Consider the following 23,148-nt stretch of genomic DNA (forward strand, 5'->3'; position numbering starts at 1 on the left):
GTTTCTTTATGTGCTTTGGAAGTTAATTTGTAGTAGAAGGAACTGGTAGGATTGGAAGGGAGTCACTTAGGTGACTGAGGACACTATGTTTCCTAAACTTCTTAAGCAAATGGAAAAATTTCCTCCAATATATACTATATTATCTCATATTCAAAGATTCCTTCAGGTTTTCCTCCAATTATAGGACCATCCCCATCAACTAGATACATGGTAGTAGCTCAGATAATACAGATTAAAAATGACATAGAGACCATACAGTAGCATTCACAATGAGCCGAATTCTTGGACAGATATGATAGAATTTCAGCACCCAAGGATTTCATGCTACAGGTGAATTATTCTGTACATAAGTCATCTGAGTACCTATGCAGCCTAAATGGTTCCTCCCTGAAGGGAAAAAAAATCATTCTAGCAGGAATCCCTAGTGTTTATCAAAAGCTATTAGGTTGACCCATAGAAATTGCTGTTTTTATAGGTTGAAACTGTCACAATCAGCAATTTCATATGATTCAATCTAATACTTTTGATTTTTTCTAAGCCAGGTCAAGTGGGGTTGACAGTTATATTTATGAAAAGCAAAGAGGTAAGGGGTGGGGGGAAAATAGTAAAGCTCTTGTAGCTTATAGAAAATTAACTGCCTGAGCAGAATGAGTGGGGTTCACAGTGAGAAACCCAAAACAGTGAGAGGGTTTTGAATATGAAACTGGCATTATGAGTCTACCAGATAACGTTTCAGAATCCATTGATAGACCATTCCGTCTGTTGTGTGAGCAGGAGAGGAGTTTGATGGGCTCATGGGAATGGTGTGGAATATTTTTCCTTTTCCAAGAAGCTACTATGTGGAAACAAACTCTAGCACTCAAGTGCCCTAAGTAGAAACACAAGAATCGAGAACTGAGTTGTAAGGCTACCTCTGTTATTAATCACTATTAAGGATTAGTTATGAAAGCAGTAAGATCATGTCTTATGTTCCATATATTCAAATTATTAACAAATGGGGCAAAAGAAAACCATGGACATTTGTTTGTCAATTGTTTATTGTCTCCACATCACAGTACCATAATTTTGTTATGGCACAAGATGCCCCACTGAATCTTGCACATTAAAAATAAAAACATCTAGAACATAAGGAATTTTTGTTAGATAAAACAAACAACTGTATTGGAAAACTCTCCTAAAACATACTAAAATCTATGTAAAATGTATGCATCACAAATTAATGTAATTATAATGGTAAAATTTGGAGCAGAACATGCAATCCTTGAAATGATTATTGATGTCCACATGTCCTATACATGAAGGAGTTCTGGACTTGATAGGGCCTAGTATCTGCATGATGCAATCTTGTCATTGCAAGTTTCCCTCAGGATATAGCAAAGCACAAAAGATACAAAGGAGAGGGAACAGAGACATTACAAATACTATTAGATAACTTCTTCACTTATTTTTGGATTTTTTCATAAATCCTTCTAGGGTTCAAATTCATTTTATTATATTTCATTTTGTATGGCTTCTCAAAAGTTACATCTAAATTATCTTAGTTATAATTTTAAAGTGTATACAAAATTTCAGCATGTAACAAATAGAAAGATGCCAAAGGATAGAAAGAGTGCCAAAAATAGACAGCCATTTTACAAATGCTGTTATCAGACATTACTACATATTCCATCCTATAATCTCGTAAATCAAAGCTTTCAACTGTCTGGATTCATATGTGACTGTATTCTTTCCAATATGCATTCTTTCTTCTTCTAGGGGTTGTTCAATAACTGCGGGTATGTTCCTGCCAAAAAGTTCACAGTGTTCTAGAAACTGGACACATTCTTGAATAACACTGTCACGAAGCATGATCGTGTGTTTTGACATGTTTTCTAATAAGGACAGGAAGCACCTTTTGGCATAATACCAGGTATCAGTTCCCAGCTTTTTATTATAAGGTTCTAAGCTTTTGATAACCCGAGAAATACCAAAGTCATAATTGCCTTTGGCACAATAAAGTGTCCCAATCACCAAATTCACAATGCACAGATGGTAGAGTTTCTTATCTGGGTCGTCATAGGAGAGCTGCTCTTCCTCCTTTTCAATCTTCCTCATCAGCTCCTCGGCTTCTTCATTCTGACTTGTCATAATATAGGAAACACAGAGGTTAGCCAATACGATGGCACTGACGTTCAGGATGTTGTCATAATGCTTCTTGACTATGGGCTCATAGAAACCTATGGCTTCTTTGTATTTGTTTTCCTGCATGAACAGAACATGAGCCACATTCAGCTTCCACACATCATGGTCATTACAGAATTCCACAGATTTTCGGAAGATCTTTTCTACCATGGGATAGTTTTCAAGGTTCCAGTAGATTTTTGCCTGGGCCATCAACACGGGAATATACTTCTCAAGGGTGTCATCATACTCATTCACTGCCTTTTTGACAGCTTCATCATCTCTACTGTGTCTTGCTTCCTGTACTTGTATGGTGAGTTTCCGGAGCTGCTCAGTCAGCAACCCTGCTAGCCCATCCAGCTTAATGAAAGCCTCTTCAGGAGCCGTCTGGCAAGTGATCATGGCATCCAAGAAGTCGTAGAGATAGGGTGTGAGGAACTTGTAAGTCAAATGGGCATTCTCTGCCAGGACATCTGCCGCCAGGTCAAAATATTCATACTTACAGTAGAGCAGCAACAGGTTGCCAAAGGTCTCTGGGGGGAAGGGGTTCTGTTGGAGCAAAAACTGTAGCTTTTCAAACCCGTCTGTAGGTCTGGAGTCCATGTTCATTAGCGCCTGGTTGTGCAGGGTCACAGGGTCTAACTCTTCCTCTGCCCTAGGCGGCATGTCAGTGAGGGCTTCCTGGGCCGCCTCATAGTTTCTCAGTTGGTATTCTATGGCTGCCTTGAGGTTGAAGGCTTCCACCAGAGCTGTCTGGTGAAGGACTAAGGTGTTGCCAACACTGCGAACATCAATGCCCTCAGTGGCCATGCCCACCCCTAGCTCTGGGTGCTGGCGGATGCCGCGCTCAATAATGTCTGCGATATGCTTCAGCGCTGGGGCATAGTGCCGGCTGCTGTAATAGGCCAAAGCCAGGTTGTAGGAAAGGTCAGGCCGGTAGCCCGAAGCCTGCAGGGCCGTGGAGAACTTGGAACACGCGGCTTCATACTGTCCCTCTTTGTAGAGCAAACAACCCAGGTTGACCTGGCCATCGGGCTCGTTCTCGCCCCCACTGTCCTCGCCCTCCCCGCTCAGGAGCTGCTCCACCAGGCTCCTGGCCCCGGGCAGGTCGCCCTCGCTGTACTTGATGGCGGCTTGTAGACGGAGGACCCGGCTGTGGTAGGCGGGGTTGTCCAGCAGGAGGAAGGCGACCCGGGTGGCCTCTGGATAGAGGCAGGCCTTGTACAGGGCCTGGGCCTGGTACAGGCGGTACTGCTCCAGCTCCGGGTGCAGCTGGCCCAGCTGCTCATAGCACTCGGCCGCCAGCGCGAACTCCTGCAGGCGGTAGTAGCAGTAGCCGAGCAGCGACAGGCCGGCGCGGCTCCTCGGGCTCCGCTGGAGCTCCCCGCCCAGCAGCTGCACCGCCTCGGCGTAGCGGGAATCCCGGATGAGCCGGTACACGACGGCGGTGAACTCGCCATCGGAGATCTGCGCACTGGCCAGCCCCGCCATAACCTCCGAGACGATTGTGCGTCCTCGTTACCAAGGCAACGAACCGCCCGGAAACGGAAATTTGTTTTCCGGAGGTTACTTACAACGGAAGTAGCCTGTTACGAACAAAAAGGAATCACTGACGTGAGCCTTTCGGTTACCGATTTAGCCCTGGACGACTGGGCTGCGAAGGTTGTGAGTCACGGAAGGGAGAGGGAAAGTCTCTTCGTAGGTCAGAGACGGAAACTCTATTCCCGGCATGCATTAGTCCATGAGCGCCGCCGCTCGGGACGCGGCCGCACTGCATGCTGGGAGTTGTAGTCCTTGAGGGACGGACCCTGTTTGGTGGGGTGGTGAGGTTTCACTGGTCTCCTCTCCCTATGGTAGAGGAGGTTTCTTTGGCTGCTTCTTGTGGGTCACCTTGGCGTCTGGCGCGCAGGAGGAGGTTTTGTGGTCCGAAGTCCCTTGCGTTTTTGAGCCTTATACGCTATGTGGTGCATACAAATACTGTTGTTTTGCGTTTTTGTTTTTGTAAATTAATGGGAAGGAAAAAGTGGAATATCTCCTGGAATTAGAGTAGGTTCTGTTTTTAAACTGCCTTGAGGGCACACTTTCATAATAGGCAGAGACTAAGAGTCGTTATTTTTGTCATTTCCACAGGTTGACGATAGGATGGTTTTGTGTATCCTGTCTGGTACTGAGAGACGTTCAATTTTAGGTCCAAGTGACTCTCTCACTGCTTTTTCATAAACAATTATTACTGAGCCGAAGTTGGCGTTTAAAGTTGTCCATGTCTATTGCCCTGGTCCTCCAACTTTAACTACAAATTAACCCATCTTCCTTGATCTCCCTACATGGCCTTTGATCTTCTGTGGTCTGCATTGGCCTGTCCAGTACCTAAGATAAACGGTGTCTGAATAAAAGCATGTCTTTGCTATATGCTTAAAGACTTCAGTGCAAATCCTTTATCTGCCTCCTCTGTAGTTTTGCAGCCCATTCTTCTTTTCTATATATACATTTCAGAGCCAATACCAACCATACTGTATGGCACTCTATTTGACCATTTATGTATATATTTTTCTAATCTTAATAACTTTGTATTCTATCTATTAGAGACAAAGAAACTGTGTACTAGAAAGTTTTAAGTAATTTGTGGAAGACCACACAGCTAGGTAGTTGGCAGCTGTGCCATGAGGTCCAACAGCTAGTTTCAGTAGGAAATAGTGGCTGATGAATAATCTATTACATATATTTCCCATGGATGAGTTTAAGGGCCTAGTGTTTGGTGCCAAGTTGTATGATGGAAGAATAGTGTCTTTTTTCTCTATTAAAACAACCAACCAACTTGGTGTGGGCAGTAGAAATTTGAACTACCAGGCCTGAACTGCAGTTGTGAGCAGATGTTAGGAAGTAACTCGTGGGGGTGTTATAGCTCCTAGTCACCTGCCATAGCTAGGAGAAGACTTCTGCAGGCATGTGATTGCTCTATCATAAAACAACTGACTTTGTGTAGTCATTCAGTCTTCTCCCTTGCTGAAAAATTGGCGGAGTTGTGTCCTTCTGGGTGGGACCAGGCAAATAACCTCCCACTGCATGAATACCAAGAAAGGGACAGACTGCACCCATTTCAGAGGGGTTGGGTGGGGCCCCGACCCACCTAAGATCCCCAGAAAATCTGCTGCTGAGAACCACTATAACCTACTCCGAGGCTTCTTTCAACCTGCTCTCTGGTGCACTCTTTTAGGGCCTTCAACCCAGTGAAGGACATGGGTTGAGGGATGCTGGCTAATGCTGCTCAGTAATTTGGGAAGGAGGTGAGTGGGTGGGTGGGAGAGGATCGTCACCTTTATGGCTGCCTGACCACACTTGTCCCTTGGAAACTCAGGCTCCATATTTTAATCCTTGTGTATGAACTGTTATCTTGGGTAAGTTGCTATTAAATCAAGGTGAGATGACAGAACATGGAAATGAGAAATTGCTTTTTACATCTTTAGTCTGTCAGTCTGTTTTTCAGAGCTGAAACTGCATCATGAAAGCATTCGCCTTCCAATGGCTTCTTGGAAGTGTGTGAAAAACAGGACTATCTGCTCTCGCCCACATTTCTCTGACCCCCTCAGGCATCAGCTGAGGTTCCTCTCTTTGTGTTGGTACTATCCGTGAGTGGCAGCGGAAGGGGGCAGGAGGGAGGCCATTCTGTGTCTTCCTCCTTATTTCATGTGCTGCTGCTCCCGAGGCCTGGCTGGAAAAAAGCAGGACATTCGGCTTAGACAGATGGAGGGCAGGGTCATTTTCAAAATGAAATGAGTGCACAAATCACACTGTGAAATTGGCATGACCATCACTGCTGCTGTGATAGACTTTTATTCAGTCTCTGATAGGCAGTTGGGGAATAGATTAGGTTTTTTTGAGGGGCGGGGGAGGGATAGTGAAAGAAGGGACTTTACTTAATGATAGAAGTTCTGGAAAGCAATAAACAGAGTGGAATATTGTAAAATGACATAAAGGATCATTTTGTTTCCAACAGAATCTTGAAAAGCTGGAGCATATATCAAAAAGTAAGTGTATCATACCATTCCTAGCAAAAACAAAGCATTTGGTGGTTGCAATAAAATGATTTAGTGCCTTATTGAAAGGAACGAGGCTTTGAGAAAATGGTGTTGGACTCAGGGTGGATTTTGCTGTGTAACGGGAGGCATGTTTACCACACAGAAGAATTCCATTCAGGCAAAATATATAGGAGCTAAAAGCATGATGCTTGGTTCTTAACATGCTTATGTTTCTGCCAGCAGAATGTGAGATGACCAAATCCCATGTATATTCTATTAGGCATTGTCTTTTAAAACTAGTTGGAAGGTATGTTTTCTTATTTATCCTGTAAATGCGATCACTTCCTATTGGTAAATGTTGGTGATTTATGAATAGCTCAACAACCACGGCTCTCGTTGAACATCGTCCCTGCTAAAGGAAGACCTTCTGCAAAACCATTTTTCCAGTTATTTCTTTTTCTCTTTCATTCCAGGCCATTTTCAACAGGATGGCTAGTTTGGGGGGCTCAGTTACCTTGCTTCCTCTCCCCCCATCTCCGAGCATAAACAACAGGGAAAACAGAATAAATTAGTGCTAAATTGGTAATGTAATTGACTTTTAGGAGCATCTGTTCAAACTTTTAAGACTTTCGGAAAGATTGTATACCAGATCAACACTTGGGGACATTTATGCTCAGATGGTGAGACATTTAACCTCATTATGAACTCTCCTTTTGCTGGTAGTTCCAGCTTTATTAATATTTTAATTAGATTTCCTTCTTGGATATACCTTGTTTTTATCAAGTAGCTTATATTTTGGGGCTTATGTGTTATTATGTAAATTAACTTATCAGGGAGAGCACAGTAGAATTATGGTTTATAAATGGAATTAGCAGGGAAGGTACAATTGTGGATACTGACATTTAAAGAAAGCAACCAACCATCCACACAAGGAGTGGCTCTAAGCCCCTGTGTTTATGCAGCACTTTCTGTACCAGGACCAGGTCCTGCTTTGCCTAACTTCCTTCATTAATCCTCACAGCCCTTCTGTGAGTTAGGCGCTGCTTATTGTTGGCCCCACTCGAAAAGCTTGGACTGCAGAGCACAAAGAAGCCAGTGGTTGCCGCAGCCAGCGTGAGGGACTGGTGATTGCTTAAGCTGGCCAGCAGGGGCCACACTGCACCTCTTCCCTCTCTCCCCCGGGCACCTCCTCTCCAGTCATTTGAACTGGCTTTGGATCATTTACTGCAGTTTGTTCTAATAGAACAGGCACAATGGTGTAAGAATTTTAAAGTTTAAGCACCGAAGCCGTTGTGTAATTGTACGGCATCAGTGTGGCTGGCGGCTCTGCATTGATGCGATCCCCCTGTGTAATTGCCCATGCAAATTTGAGCAATCTGTAACCAACGCAGGAACTCGCATCGGCCGCAGACTCTTCTCCCTCCAGGAAAACTTCAATAATTCGAAGACCTTTTGTCATCTTTACAGTGCTCCATGGACGGGGCTGTCCCAGTATCCCTCTCACACAGGCAAACATGACAGATCAAGACAAGGTTAATGGGCTCAATTGACAGTCAAAATTTAAATTGTAGTATTTGGATGCATGCTTGCCTCTTTCAGTCCTTAAATCACCCTTCTCAAGAGAAATAAAGATTATTCCAGAGCGTTAGTTAAACTTTAAGCATTTTATTAAAAAGAAACATATTTGGGTCTCTTAAAGCAGACTGTTTCAAAATCATGGATTAGTTGCTTGTGAAATGGCCAAGCAGTCTATAATGTAGTATTCTTATAATGAAACATCAGCCTGGGAAATCTACACAAAGGGAGTGACTTCAAACAACTCCATTAAAGACATATGTCCCTTCTTTTGTGTAAAACAATACCAATGAGGAAGCAAATCAGCAGGGGATCCTTTGTAGATTATTATGCATCAAAATGGCAAAAGCAATCTTTCCCAAAGGGAAAGACTTAACAAAACCTAGCCTCCTATTTCCATACTAGGCTGTTTCTTTTTTTAAAAAATTCATCTAAATATGATTTAATCTAAGTCTAAAGAAAAAAACTAATTGCGATTCTAATACACACACCTACACACATAAAATGAACACAGATAAATGATGGCCTCAAATAAGACATTTTTTTTTACAGCAAATACTTCATTTACTTAATAAAACAAACATATTTCTGTACCAGTGTATACATTCAACGAAATTGGCATAGATGTGCTACACGGATAAACAACTTGGCTTTAGCACTGTTGAGAGATGTACCAAGTATGCAAGAACATTCAAAATTCAATTAGAAAAGATGTACCACCCAAAATGACTAGCTGAGGGAAAGGTAGTAATACACACAATGTAAGCAGGACAACAGGCATTGCTAAACCCATGTGCTCATCATGGCATTCTCCAGACACACTTCATTTTTTTCTCTGCCATATCTGTGTTTTATTCTCTTATTGCTCACTTAGGAAACTTATGAGATTTTGGCCTTCTTGTAGCCAGCCTCAATCTTTAAATTTCCTGATACATTTGAGTTTTGAGAGTTCTTTACAGTACATGGCAGAACAAAAGTTTTAGAGACTGTTATTCTGAAGCAGATAATGAAACTTCACTACAGTGGGACTGCCAGAGTTTCCAGGGTCCCAAAGTAGGTTTTGTTCTGTTGCTTTAATGAATCCTTTTTTGAGTTTTTCTTTTTTCCAGCGCAAACATTTTTCTTTAGATTTAAATGTTCCCCTAATATGTTTAGATTTCTGTCCTGCTTAAAGGGAATTGTTTCACACTATTACTGGGGATGAAACTGTATTTTATCTTTCTGCAATTCGTTAAGAGTCAGAAGGAGAAATGGATTTTTAAATAATTGTACCACAAAGAATATTGAGCAGACTCTGTTTAGTAACCCAAGGTAAGTGGATAAAGTATGATAAATTTTGCTACATGAAAAAAGCAAGTGGATTCCTGTAGCATTAATATTAGATAATATTATTACACTAACAAAATTGTAAAGATTAGTTCTAACCCAACGTGTATGCAAATATAAAACACCTGGAAATGCATAGACATCTCAGATTTTAGAAACAGAAAATGCACATGCAATTGTAACTTCTTTTGACTCACTTTATAAATTTACTTCTAAATTAAATTGACTATCATTTATGGGATATCTATGATATGAGTTAATCTAAAATTGTCCCTTATGAAATAAAAGGGTATATTTAAAAAAAATTATACTGATGACCATATCTTTCATGATCACTAGAGGCAGACTCAGACACATCTGTGGTAAGGTTGTTTTTATATCTACCCCATATATGTAACTTTTTATTTTGTCTTTAATGAGAAGATGATCTTCTTAGGTTTGTTCCTATTTTATTTGAGAAGAGTAAACAAGACAGTCATCTGGAAAAATTTTAAAAAGTTAAATACAGCTTGGTTCTTTGGTGTGGAAATGAACTGAATAAGTCAGCGCTTTTATTTTATAGATGGAAAACCCGAGACCTGGAGAGTCCCAAGATAACAGATCCGGCCGGTGGCCAGGCCAGGATGGAGCCCTGGGCTACTGCGCACTGGGTGGCGCCCTTGACAGTTTGCCAAGCTGTCCCTACTGCCTGGGTTGTGCATGTATTATCTATATACTGACTAGCAAGAGAATAAATAGTATGTCCGAAAAAATACATCTTGTGGAGAAAGTAGGATGAAGTCATTTCAACCATTAATGCCAAGAGACCCGAGGAGGCAAACAATCTGGTTAGTTGGAGGTTTTATGAGAAAGCTCACATTTCAAATGCCTTCCTCTAATAGGAAATAAACATTAATAATAAGGATTGGGAAAATTTCTCCTTCTCTATTTTGGAAAAGCAGAACATATGGATAATGACACATGCCTCACATTCTTGGAAAATTATACATTATTTAGAAAAGGGATTAAAAATATCTCAAACTCCCAAGAGTTCAACCTCAAACCGCTGGGTTGTTGGCACCAGGGAGGCTGCTACCCTCCTTTTCCACTGCTTCATGGTCCTGGAGGAACAGACGCATGGCATTAGTCAGCAGTTTCTGAATTTTGACCCACAATGGCAAAGATACCTCGAGACAGGAAAAATAGATGGAGGCAATTACAAACAGCTACTTGATTGATGGTTGACATTGTCAGGGCTCCACTGTATGGCAGATTGCAATGGTGTTGAACTCCCCTTGCTACCAGTGGATGTTGCTATTGGCAACCGTGCAGTGAAGCCAATAAAAAGGCAAGAAAATGAGAGGAAAACTCAACCTTAGTGGAAGCCATAGGGTTTGTGCTATAAATTATGCTCCCCTTAGCAATATGCGGCATCAATGTCCACGGTAGCTACAGTGCTTGTAGCAGCCTGCAGTCTCCGTCGGACCCTGGGTCCAGTTTTATCATAAAGCACATGCTTTAAAATTTTGCTCTAGATAGACTGGCATCCGTCTGTCTGGGCTATTTATTTATTTATTGTTGGGGAGGATAACAGATGTGGGTTCATCTCGGCCTCACACGGACTGATTTTCAATTCCCATTTGTGATATAAACATGATGTGGCACAATAGATAGAAACACCTGCAGTGCTTCTGAGTGGCAGTCACATGACCAGGGTCTGTCCCTAACTCCGCCCACCCTTTGTTCCTCACCTGAAGGAGGGGAGACAGCCCAGCAGAAGCTGTTTTCCTTTATAGCAGAGTGATTCAGAAAACTAGCTTAATAAAATCCATAAATCTGAACAACCTCCTCTTACCTGCTCTGTGGAGGCCATTCTTCCTGCACTCATTCTCCCCTCTCGTTTCTGCAGTCTTCCCTCAGAGACGGCTGTAAAGACTAGCTGGGAACACGATTTTTTAGGGCTCCCGCTCCTTCCTTCTCTTTTGACAAAGCCTGCCCTGCTCAAGTATCTCTCTTTTCTAAGTAATTGATGGCAGGATTCTGGACCTTCATTTTTTTCATGGGAAGCGCTATTTTTCTTTGTCTGGGTTGACTTTCCCCTTTCGTTTGGCAGTTCTCTCACCACCTCCTCTGTGCCCAGCTCTCTTTATTGGTGGGCATCTTTTGCTTTACCTGCTCCCCCTTCCCCCCTCCTTCTTCTCCTCTTCCTCTTCCTTCCCCCCCCCCCCCCCTTTGCCTGGTTTATAATTTCTTTTACTTTATTTCTTGCCACATAGACTCTTACTTCTCTCTCAGGAGTACCTGCTCTTCCTTCACTTCTGTTTGGGCACCTTAATTTACCCATTCTTTAAACATTTCCTGAATGTCTACTGTGTGCCAGGAAAACAGTGTCCTCTGTGGAACCTGGCCCCTATTTCTTTAATTTTTCAGTAGTAAAGTTAATAACTGATGCTGACCAGTAACAACAAGAACAAAGGTGGTTTGTAAATTTTAGATTTCTCAGAGCTGGAATGGACTTCAAGGTTCATGTAGTCCAGGGATTTTCAAACTTCTCAGAGCCCCTTTAGGGACCACCATGTGCATAATCAAAGAGATGAGGATTCGCAGGGGCTCTGGATCTCCCAGCCCCGCTTCAAACAGAGGACTTCAGCTTTTAGATGTTTCATATCTTGGGGATCCCTTATAAGATTTATTTGAACAAACAATTCTAAGGTTAAAACATCTTTGAAAATCATTTCCTAGTGTAATCTCATCTGACAGATGTGGAAAGAGGCTGGGAGAAGTTAAGTGACTTGTCCAAAGACATCCAGTCAATAGTGCTGAAGCTGGAGCTCTAAGCCTGGCTTCCAGCCGGCGTTCTTTGGATAAGGCATACCATGTCCTCAGTCTCTCTAAGTGTCCTCAATCTGCTCTAAAATGGGAAGCAAAGTAGCTTTTTTGCCATTGCATCTAATTAATTGTTTTTTCTTACCTATTATAAACCTGGATTCCTATAGAATATTTTTCTCTGCCTAAACTCTTATTTTTTAACCTTTCAAGCATTATTTCTTACACTTAAGAAAAAAATCCAAAACTGGGGACCCCTGCGTTTGGCTTCAGGTTAGGACTGGTAGTATCCTTAATTTTATACCAAAACTCATCACTAGGAGAATTCAAGGTAGTCAGTGATCGTTCTCCGTGGCTCTGCTGTGTCCTGTGAAATGTCTCCCTGCTGGAAATACTTCCTAAATGTTCATGTGTCACTTGTGGTAAATCCAGCTATAGATTTCCTTTCATCCTTACCTTAATTAAAGTCTATTAATCCATTCCTTCTGGGAGAAGGCTTAGTCTACAATGAAGGTTGAATTAAAAAAATGAAAAAGGGGACCACGATCCCAATGCAGTGTTACAAATCTCGTATAAACACAGTGAGACAAACGCATTTGCTGTATTGCTACTGTGGACCTTTTTAGGGGAAAACTGGGAATGCTTGGTAATTGTAACGATAATATAGTTTATCTTTTAGGTAGGCAATTCTAAAGGCTCTGATCCATCATTAAGAAGCTTTAGGATTCAAAATAAAATACCTCTTCTGAATACAAATCAGGATTTTGGGGACAGTCTGGCACATGAGGGCGCTCGGGAGAGGATGCAAAGGCAGGCATTGTTTGGCTTGTAACAAATAGAAGAGCCATTTACAAAATGAAGCAGGACTAATCACATTTTCACTGTTCCGTGTTCCCTTGGCAAAGTGTGAGCAGGTCTGACAGTCCTCAGGTCCTGGATCAACAACGGTCCTCTGCCCAGAGCCTTCGTCTCAGCCCATGTGTGTTCATCAGGGAAAGTCGAGGGTCCTGCTCCCTGCCCCACCTCCTCCTCTGTCCTTCCTGCTGACTACACTTCAAGGAGAAAGCCCAGGAAGGCTTCCCAGCACATCCCCGAGACTTCAGGTCTGTCTGAGCTTTAGGGAACAAAAGGATGATGTGGCTGGACCCAGGATGGCCCTCAGGCCGCAGTCATCTTGCAGCAGTAGCTGACCGGAGGGTTACTTTCTGTCTTCCCCGGCCACCGTGAGGCTGGCAGAGGAGGGCGAGGCAGCGGAGGCTAGCAGCCTTTTCTGATGCAGCTCCTCCCACTTCCTTCTGTTCACAGCCACTGAATCCAGCATCGGCTTCAGTTTCACATTGACCTTCACCAACGCCTAAAATAAAACAAAAGCAGGTGGGGGAGAGAGAAATCGAAGTCGACATGATTTTCCAGCTTTCACTTGTGAGGAGAATGGAAACGGGCTGTAAGAAATGAAAGTGATGATTATTTTGGTAAACATAAGCTACTTACTAGAAGTAAATATGCATTTAACACCATTATGTTATGTTAATAGAGCCTATGCAGAAAATGAGAAAATGAAGGTGGCTGTGTACGACTAGGGGGTGCCAGCAGTGTGGAATATGATTCTGTTTTCAATGCACATCAAGCCAGACAGGAAATAAGATACCCAGCTCACATACGTCTACTAATATGTCTATCTTTGCCTGCTATCGAAGCCTACAGATCTCAATAGACCATGAAGTTAAATTTTTACAAAAATAAACCTACCATTTGCTCCACCATAGATGACTCTGAGTGGACTTACCCGAATAAGAAAAGCCTGGTAAAACCCTGAAACAGGAAGAGATGCTCATCTTTCAAACTAGGGAGCTGAGAGCTGTGTTAAATGTACAGATCGACACGGGACCATGTTTGGAAACAGACATGAGAGAAAGGAAAAAGGAGAGTGGAAGAGAGGGGCGGAGGGGTTTAAGAGAGATGAGGGAAGAGGAAATGTAGGCTGTGGCCAGAGGCTGCCTGACCTTGAAGCTAATGAAGCTCAGGATTCAGGATCCTCACTTGCACAGGATCCTTCCAAATATTTTCTTTTTGTACTTAAATTTTGTGTTACTTTTTAAAATGAGCCCCCTACTCCCAAATGGTATAAACTTCCGGCCTCACAAAACCTGGATCGTCCCTGTGGTGGAACAAGAGCTCCGGAAGTAAGATGGCTCATTTGAACTTAATTCAAATGAGTGATTCTGCGGCTCTCACATCAGAGGGCTACTGAGGGTCGGGGTCGCGGCTGAGGAGAGGGGGCGAGAATCTTGCCTCTGAGCTGGGGGCTAGGATAAATTCAGGAAGCTCGGGTTCCATAGGAAATGTATTATAGGCCAGAGGGGCACAGAGTTTATTCTGCTCACAACGAAAATTCCATTATTCTCTGCCTCACTGTTTCTTTTCTTTTAAGTAAAAGGTGAATTTTAAATTTCATAGAGTCCCTTTTCTTTCTTTTAAATGCATGAATATCTACATTTTCTTGATTTGAAATCTCTTTTACTTTTCATTATGAAAGGCTTCAAACATATTTAACCAGAAAAATATGATCAGCAAAAACATCTATTAAGCATCTATAGGCTAATAAGTATGAATAATAACTATGAGAAAAGCCACTCATATAAAACATATACAAAAAAGGATTTGGGAGCCTTTTAATTTTCTGGATGGCTCAATAAAAAAGGAAATAAGATTTTGATGACAATTTAATCTTTTTTAGAAACATGGCCTTTATCCTTTTGAAACATGAGTTTGTTTAAAAATAATATTTCTCTTTTTGTAGTTACTTTAAATTTTTTAAAGTAATATGTGTGAATTTTAGAAAATATAAAAGTAATACATTAAAAAGAAGAAGGAAATAGAGATGATTTACAATCTAACAGCTCAGAGATAACCACAGCCAGCTTTTGGTTGCTGCTTTTAGTGAGATTTTTCTATTATGTTTTCTAATTGATTAAATTATCCAAACATCTAAAATATATTTATATGGTGGTATTTTTACAATAGCAGTTCACAAATGGACAAAATCTAATGAGAACACATGGATTTTAAGAATTTGCATTTCTTGGACCTGTTTTCCATCTTCAGGGTCACAAGAAGTGTAGAAACCTGGAATCCGACATGGATGATGAGGCGCTTCCACTTATGAACAACTAATATGTGTTAAATACTTTGCCAGCTGCTCTCCATACTTTATCTCAGTTATTCTTCACAATACTCTGCATTTTACAGATGATAAAACATGCCCCTCACACGTTAGGATCACATATGCTCTTCAGTCCTTCCTCTACAGGAGGAAAGTAAGAATACATATAAGAAGTCCTCTTTGCTAAGCTTACCATTTGTTTTGGAAGCTTTGGAGAAAACCATTGTTTTTCTCAAGTAAAATCAAGGATAGGACACTAACCTGCCATCTAGAATGAGTATATAGAGAAAGCTGTCGAGGATGTAGGATAGAAAGATAGCTCTAAAAAAGGCAGGAAGAAAAAAACAAAGAATAATAAGTTAGACATTTTGAAATTGTGTGGCTTCAACCTTTATCAGTATTCGATTCAAACCAGCCTATAATTTTGTTATTCACAAGTTTTTAGAGAGTCTGTGATGGTGAGGAAGAGACTGAGGTCACTCTGAGTGTGACTGATGATTACTGTCATCAAATTGGGGTGAGCCTGATGCCAGGAACTTCCTTCCTTTCTTCTTACTGACTTATAACTGTCTTTTCCTTCCTTCCTCTCACCCATCCCTCCTGGATATGTACAGAACTCTCTTGAATTCTGACACTGTTCATTAATGGAATCTGTATGTCACTTGGGGCCTCCCTACCTCTTGAGATTTAAGTAAAACTTGACCTCAAACCTATTTCATGCTCTGAGGACCTTTCAAACACCTCGCGTGATTTCCACATCTTAACTTCCTTGTGCTTCTCTTGGACTTCCTTCTTGAGTCCATTTGGGCTTCTTGATTCCACTCTGCATCATCACCAAGGCAAAGTTCCATTCAACTTCCACTTCTCACAGGGAACCCTATCATCCTGAACATTTTGGGTGCCTACTAACGTGACTGAACATTAGAGGTTGCCATAGGTGAAGTGACTTACCCACTTACTCAGCCTACATACTCCTCCCCATCTCCAAGGCCATGGGAAGAGTCATCTAGTTTTCTCCCCAGCCCCATCTCACTGTTTTCTTACAGAGCTGCCCTGCCAGCCAGTCTGTCTTCCCTAGAATTCTGGTGAATCAAAGTTTCTCTCTTGTTATACTAAACCCTATAATGTAGTTTTTTAACTTTTTCCTGTAAAGCAATGAATATAATAAGGATCATGGAGCTGTGGGGGTGTTAGCTCATGGAAAGGTGATGTTCCCACTTTATGCCTTGGGTCTGTGTTGTGTGGCCACAGATTATACCTCACGTCCCATGTTGACACCTTGCAGGTGTGTCCCATTCATCACAAGAGGAACAAAAGGTGAACACATGACGAAACCACTGTGATTTCAGCACACCTCCTGAAAAGCGTTCTCCGAGCATGACCTGTGGTCAGGGAGTAGTCAACAGCAAAGTCCCTCAACAGGAACAACAGCTCTTCATGTTGAAGAGGAACTTCCGTAAGCTCAACTGCAAACCGCTTGTTAGTAAGACCTAATCGATCCCCTCAAACAATCTTCCACTCCAGGGAGTTACAGAGATACAAGTAAAATGTTACTAGATGTAAGTTAAGCGGGAACACTCCGCCCTGGCTGAGGTGGTGTCCTTCAGCTCCATGTCTCTTACACGGAGCACATTCTCTCTCTTAAAAGCATTACTTATCATACCAAACAGCAACATCTAATTTTAAATCAGATGTATTAGTTATTCTATTTGAAAATAAAACGTAGCCACGTAATAACTTGGGCAGTGATCAAAATCCCCTTTATTTGCATGAGAAAAATGGAGGTGCCTGTTTTCTGCTCAGTGCAGTGTTTTTATTTAGACAACAGTGTGAGGCAGTAACGCATGCTACGGTGTTATTTAGTATGGTTTGGCACTGGCTCCTCTTCACTCTGATCAAGGCTTTTAATTAAACTGACTACTATAATTCCTATGGAAATTAGTGTTTATGTTATTTTCCTGCTACAAAAGCATTTCTCTCAAACTTACTTTTTTTAATCCCAGGAGTACAAATTGGAATTATTTTTTTCGCCTGAAATGTAATTAAAAACTCATTTGATTACTATATTTCTGGCTCTGTTTTACTTATTAAATTCCTGTAATCAGTTTTCTTTTATGAAGCTGCTGGGAAATGATCTCAAAAGCTACACATTTTTCTCTTCCTTGGCAGGTTCCCGAGCATTTACCAAATTACATTCATAGCACCTGCCCATGATTCGAATTACTCCACCAATTTATTCCTTAAACCATTTAAGTTTATTTGGCTTAGCCCCAAACAAGCGATCTAGCTTTTGTTCTCCCTCTTGCTTCCTTTGTGTTGAATAAAATAGTTTTTTTGGAGGGGACATATTTCTCAGAATTACTTCTTCTCTTTGTTTCATATTCTCCTTAAACACAGAACTGCCATACTAGAATATTGTTTTCCTTTGGCCAGTGCTCTTTCTAGGCAAAGGTAGCAAAAATCCCATCCTGAAGAATACTCTTACTCACACTATAAATTTGTTACACAAATGCAGTTAGCTAAGCAAATATGGAACTATTAGAATATTAGGAAAGCAAGGGATTATCCACAAACCTAAATTCCAAGATTTACGGTGATTACATGCAATGTGCCATCAGAAAGATAACTGCTCCCAGTATTTAGCAAGATATGAATATTCCTAAAAACTTATCAGCAAGTGACACCTGATGTCTGAGCGAACGCCACTTCCTTCCTGATTCCATTCACACTCCATTGTTGAGTCCGCTTGTGACCAGCATGTACAGTTTATACCATCCTTTATTTATGTTTTGAATAAGTAATACATTCACAAAGGGTACAAAAGTACAGTCTAAAATCTCCCTTCATCTCCTCCCCCAGACACTTAGTTTCTCTCTCTAAAGGCAACTGATATGATCAGTTTCTTGGGTATCCTTCAGGAAACATTTAATGCATATGTAAGCATACATAAATATACCTCACATAAACTGCATATGTATATGTATATAATGTATATGTATAATACATTATATACATTATAATGTATATATGTATAATTAAATTGATTCCATCACCATTTTGGGTGTTCCCTTCAGAGAAGGAGTGAAATAAAAACCTTGTGGTACAACATTATTATGATGCTTGAATGAGACCAAGAGTACTATGTAGAAATTAGCATCTGGAGTATATAGAGAGGAAAGGGACCAAATTCTAATTTTCTATTGCTATGTCACTGAGTTTTTCTTCTGCAGAGCTTAATCTGCTGTGAATCCCATTTACTACAGCTTTCCTCTCAAAAACTGTAATTTTTAGTTCTAGAAGTTTGATTCAGGTCTTTTTTATATCTTCCATGACTCTGTTTATCAGGCTCACTCTTTCCTCTACCCTCCTGAACACAAAATACAACAAAATGTCTTAATATCCTTCTCTACCAATTCTATGATCTGTATCATTTCTGAGTCTGTATTGATTGATTTTTCTCATTATTATGGGTCAAATTTTCTTGCTCCTTTGTCTGCCTGGTCATTCTTGGTTGGATATCAGACATTGTGAATTTTATGCTGTTGGGTACTGGATTTTTCTCTTTTGTTTTGCATTTCTTTAAACATTTTTCAGCTTTGTTCTGGAACGCATTAGGTTACTTGGAAATAATGTGGTCCTTTTCAGGCTGGCTTTTAGGCTTCGCACGGTGTCCAGAGCAGCCTTTAGTGTGGAGCTAATTTGGCCCCACTACTGAGACAATAGTCTTCTGAGAACTGTGCTCAGTACTTCATACATTCCAAGGTTTCCCTCTAACATTCTGGCTGGTGGGAGCGTGGCTATTCTCCAGCCTGTGTGGGCTCTGAGCATTGTTCTACTTACTCCTTTTTGCTGGTTCTTTCTTCAGCTTCAGTTGTTTCCTCACATTCTTGTGGTAAACAGCACTGAAGACTCAAGAGGCCTCTGCAGATCTCTAGAGCTTTCTTTCATGCGACTCTCTCCACTCCGGTCCTCTTCCCTGGGAGCTCTAACCTCCTTGGTCTCCCCAGACTCCTGGCTCTGCCTCCTCAACTCAGTGAGACGACAAGGGTCTGCCTGGGTTCCCCCTCCCTGTGCTGCGACCTGGAAACTCTCTCTAGATAGTAAGCTAGGACAATTGCAGGGCTCATTTAATTTGTCCCCCTCTCCTAGGAATCACTGTATTGTGCTGCCTGTTGTCCACTGTCTGAAAACTGTTGTTTCATGTATTTCTCTGTGTCCCCCTTCCCCCACACCCCCTGTTACTCTAACATTGCCAGCAGTTGTTTAAAATCCTTATCATTGGTTTTAAATAACTCTGCCTTGGGTATTATCCCATGAGTTCCCAGGGAGAGTGGAAACAAGGTCTTTTATCTTTCCATCTCTAGCTCCAGCACAGTGACCCCAGGGAACAACAGCGCCCTCTCCACTCTGCCCACAGAGCAGTGGCAGGAAGAAGAGGTCAGGCTGGGACTGCTACCAGTGGCCGAGAGTGGGGCGTTCTGACCTGCTACAAAATCCTGCTGTAAAAACAAACCCAGAATGACCCTGCCTTGGGAAATGAATATAGTATTTTCTCCTGTTACCATTATTCTGAGACCTTGTTTTTCTCAGTTCACCAAGCTGCTAAGAGTCAGATTCTGGCCTTGCTTTCCCTCTGCCATCATCATGATCACATCTGCTATCATCTGGCCCAGTGTGTCCTTATTAGTTGACCATAATCACTTCTTGGTACTCATCTGCTGGATAGATGGGGCAGATGTGGGACAAGGAAATAAGCAAAGAGAAAGCCATGCTCATAGGGAAAGTCAGGGCTCCCATCCTCTGTTGTTGGAAGAGGGCACAGAAGAACCTCCCCAAATTAAAACCAGATTTATCTTTGAACCTAAAAATGTCCAACTATGTCATTAATACTTTTTAAAAACTTTGAGGAAATTATCTGAGCTGGCTATCTATTTATTTTTTTAAAAGGTCAAGCAAGAAAATGGTTTTTGCTTCCTATTGTCAAATTATATATTTCCAGAGTGCTGGCAATAAGACAGTATGTTCTGCCTTCCCTCATTCCCACCTTACCCAAGAGAAATAATCAGAGACTAAAAGATACAATGCGTGGTAGAGAAGAAAGAATTTAAACTATTTCTTTAAATATTAATTTTTGGATAAAATATAAAAACAGACTTGGAGCCCAACTCAAATATCTGTTTGAGGCAATATCCCTGTTATGAAGATATGATCACTTTACTACCATGATTATTTACTTTCTGAGTGAAAATATTAAAAAGCCCATTTGGGGGTTGGTATTTTGAAAGGAAAAATCATTGATGATATGAGGAACTGGTGTCATCTCTGCTCAGACCTTCAACAAGAGGGTCAAGAGAGCATGCACTGGAAATTCTGAGAAACAGACGAGCCTTCTATTTACGGTATGTGACTTCAGAGAGAAGGGGCCAATTGTGGGAGCAAATCCAAACTTTTAAATAAGTAAATTGTTGAACTGCTAATCCTTCTTGGTTTCCAAAGGCTAAGATTATTCATGATTTAATCTGACATATTCCCGAATTTTACCATGCTGCAATGATGCAGTTAGCTAAGTATCACGTTTGGCTTGCTCTTCCACTGCTGTAACGACCAGAGACTGACTGACTGACTGACCAGAACTGAACTCATCACCTTCCTCCAAACCTGCCTCTGCTCTCAGGTTTACTCTCTCAGGGGACTGAGCATTCTCATCTCCACCCAACTGCCCAATCTAGAAATCTATGGGTAATCGATGGTCTCTCCCTCTGCCCTACACATCGCCATCACCAAGTCTGGTCAATCCTACTTCCAAAGTGTCTTTGTGTGTCAGTCTATTGCCATTTCTACAACGCTTGTTCAGGCTACCATCATCTTCTCCACTGCTTTAAACCTGCTGCAGCATCCTAACTGGTGGGCTCCCTGCTTTCCTTCCCGTCCAGTCTTCTCTCTGCATTGTAAGTGGTCAAGCAAAATCACAAATCTGAGCTCGCCACTCTCTACCCTGAACATTTCGATGGCTCCCATTTGATATGAATGTGCTGTAAGACCCTATTGGAAAAGGAAAATCATGGTATTAAAAGAGGATAAAATCCAGAAACAAAACAAAATAGGAAAAAACCATAAAGCTTGGTGGGAAACTTGGTACAAAAACAGAATTTTGAGTTGCCAAAATAATCCCATCAAGTTTTCTACAAAATCAGAAATACACATCTTCCTATGCTTTTTAACATTTTCCTGAGTTAAAAAAAATAGGCTAAACTCCACATGGTGTGGTTGGCAGGGGAGTAGCCGAAGTGTTAGTTACTACATGTGAGAGCAGATGGAGCTGGCTGTGGGGTCCAGATGGAGGCAGCTCAGACTCCTTCTAAACCCCACTCCTTCCCTCCCCAGTTCAATGGCCTTTGAAACTCAAGGTTGCGTAAAAATTAATTTGCATTAAATTGCTTGAGATAATGTATTAACTACCATAGGGGGCTTCCAGCAGTTTTTAAAACTTGCTTCGAAAAACAAACAATCAAACAATAATGGTGAACACAGAAGCAAGCCAAGACTTCTTTGGATGAATGTTTTTAAACATTCACATTAAAGATACTAGCTTTAAAGTAAATCTTTAGTGTGTAATTTGCTAAAGTCAGAAGAGGAATAATAATTGTTTACATATGTTGCACATATAACTGTGCCAGGAACTGTGCTATGTGGGTGCTTCACATATATATATATATATATATATATATTTTTTTGTGTGTGTGTGTGTGTGTGTGTGTATGTGAGGAAGATTGGCCCTGAGCTAACATCCATGCCAATCTTCCTCTATTTTATATGTGGGGTGCTGCCACAGCATGGCTTGATGAACAGTGTGTAAGTCCACACCCAGGATCTGAACCTGCAAACCCTGGGCTGCAGAAGTGGAGCACTCGAACTTAACTGTGATGCCACCGGGCTGGTCCCTGTGCTTCATATACTTTATTCTCATCAAATCCTCAAAACAACTAGATGAGGGGGCTATGTCCATTATCAGTCCCATTTTAGAGATGAGAAAATCAGTCTCCCAAAGGCTACATAATTTGCCTGAGGCTACAGAGCCAGGGTTTGAACCCGAGTCTCTCTGACTCCAGAGCTCAAGTTGGCAACCAATAACTATGCTGGTAATGTTGACATATGACTTTGCATATGTGAGCTCTGCCGCTTAGTTATGAAGGGAAAGTGAATTTCTAGACAGGCACTGTTTGTCCATCTTAAGGAATATCTGGTTATCCAATAAATGTTTTCCTTAACAGACACAAGTGCTGCTGTAGTCTCAGATATGTTGAAATGACTTAGGTCTGAAGACCTAAAGATTGGCCAGAGGGGCAGGTAAGGGGCAGAGTCACCGTGGAAAATATGATCAGGGTTCAAGGTTGTCCAAATACAAAGCTGAAGCTTTGGGATCAAGAATAAGGGTGGTGTAATAAGAAAGGGCCCAGTCAGAAGCAAGGGCGTTGAATAACTGACTCAGTGGGCTCATACCAGCTGAGGATCTGAAATGCGTTCTATTGGGTTCTTCCCAGGCTAGAACGCAATGGAATTTAAAGGGCTCTAGCCCCATGACTTCTGCCCCATTTGGGGACAAAGTCATTTATTCCACTAGGACTGTGGTAGCTCTAGCAGAGATTGCTAGTTTTCTGCCCAGTATACACTTTAGCTTCCCTTGAGCTTAGCAATGGCTAGGGAGGTATAAGCAGAATTCATAAGAAAGAGCTTCTGAGAAAACTCTTTAACAGGGGTTTATTCAACTGAGAGATGCATCCTTTTGCCTTTGCCCCCATTGCTTTCTTGCTGCTGGAATGTGAACATGATGGCTGGAGCTACAGTGACCATGTTGTGACTAAAAGGCAACCTTGAGTATGGCAGCCATCTGCTAAGGAAAGACAAACAGGAACTAGGGCTCTGATGCCCATGGAGCTGCCATATCATAGCAGCCTAAAGTTGACTTCTCTGGATTATTTTTATCAGGGAAAAATAAATTTCTATTTGTTTATGCTATTGTGATTTCAAGTCTCTGTTGCTAGTGGCTGTATGCAACTCCTAATTAAGAGAATTGATGTCATGTTGTAGGTCTCTATTTTCTGT

General features: G+C 41.5%; 2 protein-coding genes across 2 annotated transcripts in view; both read right to left on the reverse strand.

Moving 5' to 3' along the window:
- Positions 1-348: 348 nt before the first annotated feature.
- LOC123285212 (intraflagellar transport protein 70B) lies at positions 349-3,880 on the reverse strand. The gene has a single exon (XM_044768660.2). The coding sequence runs from the start codon at positions 3,649-3,651 to the stop codon at positions 1,657-1,659; it is 1,995 nt and encodes a 664-aa protein (XP_044624595.2). The 5' UTR covers positions 3,652-3,880; the 3' UTR covers positions 349-1,656.
- Positions 3,881-8,856: 4,976 nt separating this feature from the next.
- The window catches only part of PDE11A (phosphodiesterase 11A), a 383,893-nt gene continuing 369,601 nt past the window's right edge, over positions 8,857-23,148 (reverse strand). The window contains exon 20 of the mRNA XM_014834082.3: positions 8,857-13,236. Coding sequence (XP_014689568.3) covers positions 13,081-13,236 — 156 coding nt within the window. The 3' untranslated portion in view covers positions 8,857-13,080. The remainder of the gene's footprint in view (positions 13,237-23,148) is intronic.

Source organism: Equus asinus, chromosome 4 (assembly GCF_041296235.1).
Source record: "Equus asinus isolate D_3611 breed Donkey chromosome 4, EquAss-T2T_v2, whole genome shotgun sequence".
NCBI classification, from domain to species: domain Eukaryota; kingdom Metazoa; phylum Chordata; class Mammalia; order Perissodactyla; family Equidae; genus Equus; species Equus asinus.

Coding starts and splice junctions, on each gene's coding strand:
- LOC123285212 (XM_044768660.2), bottom strand. CDS start 3,651: ATGGCGGGGCTGGCCAGTGCGCAGATCTCCGATGGCGAGTTCACCGCC.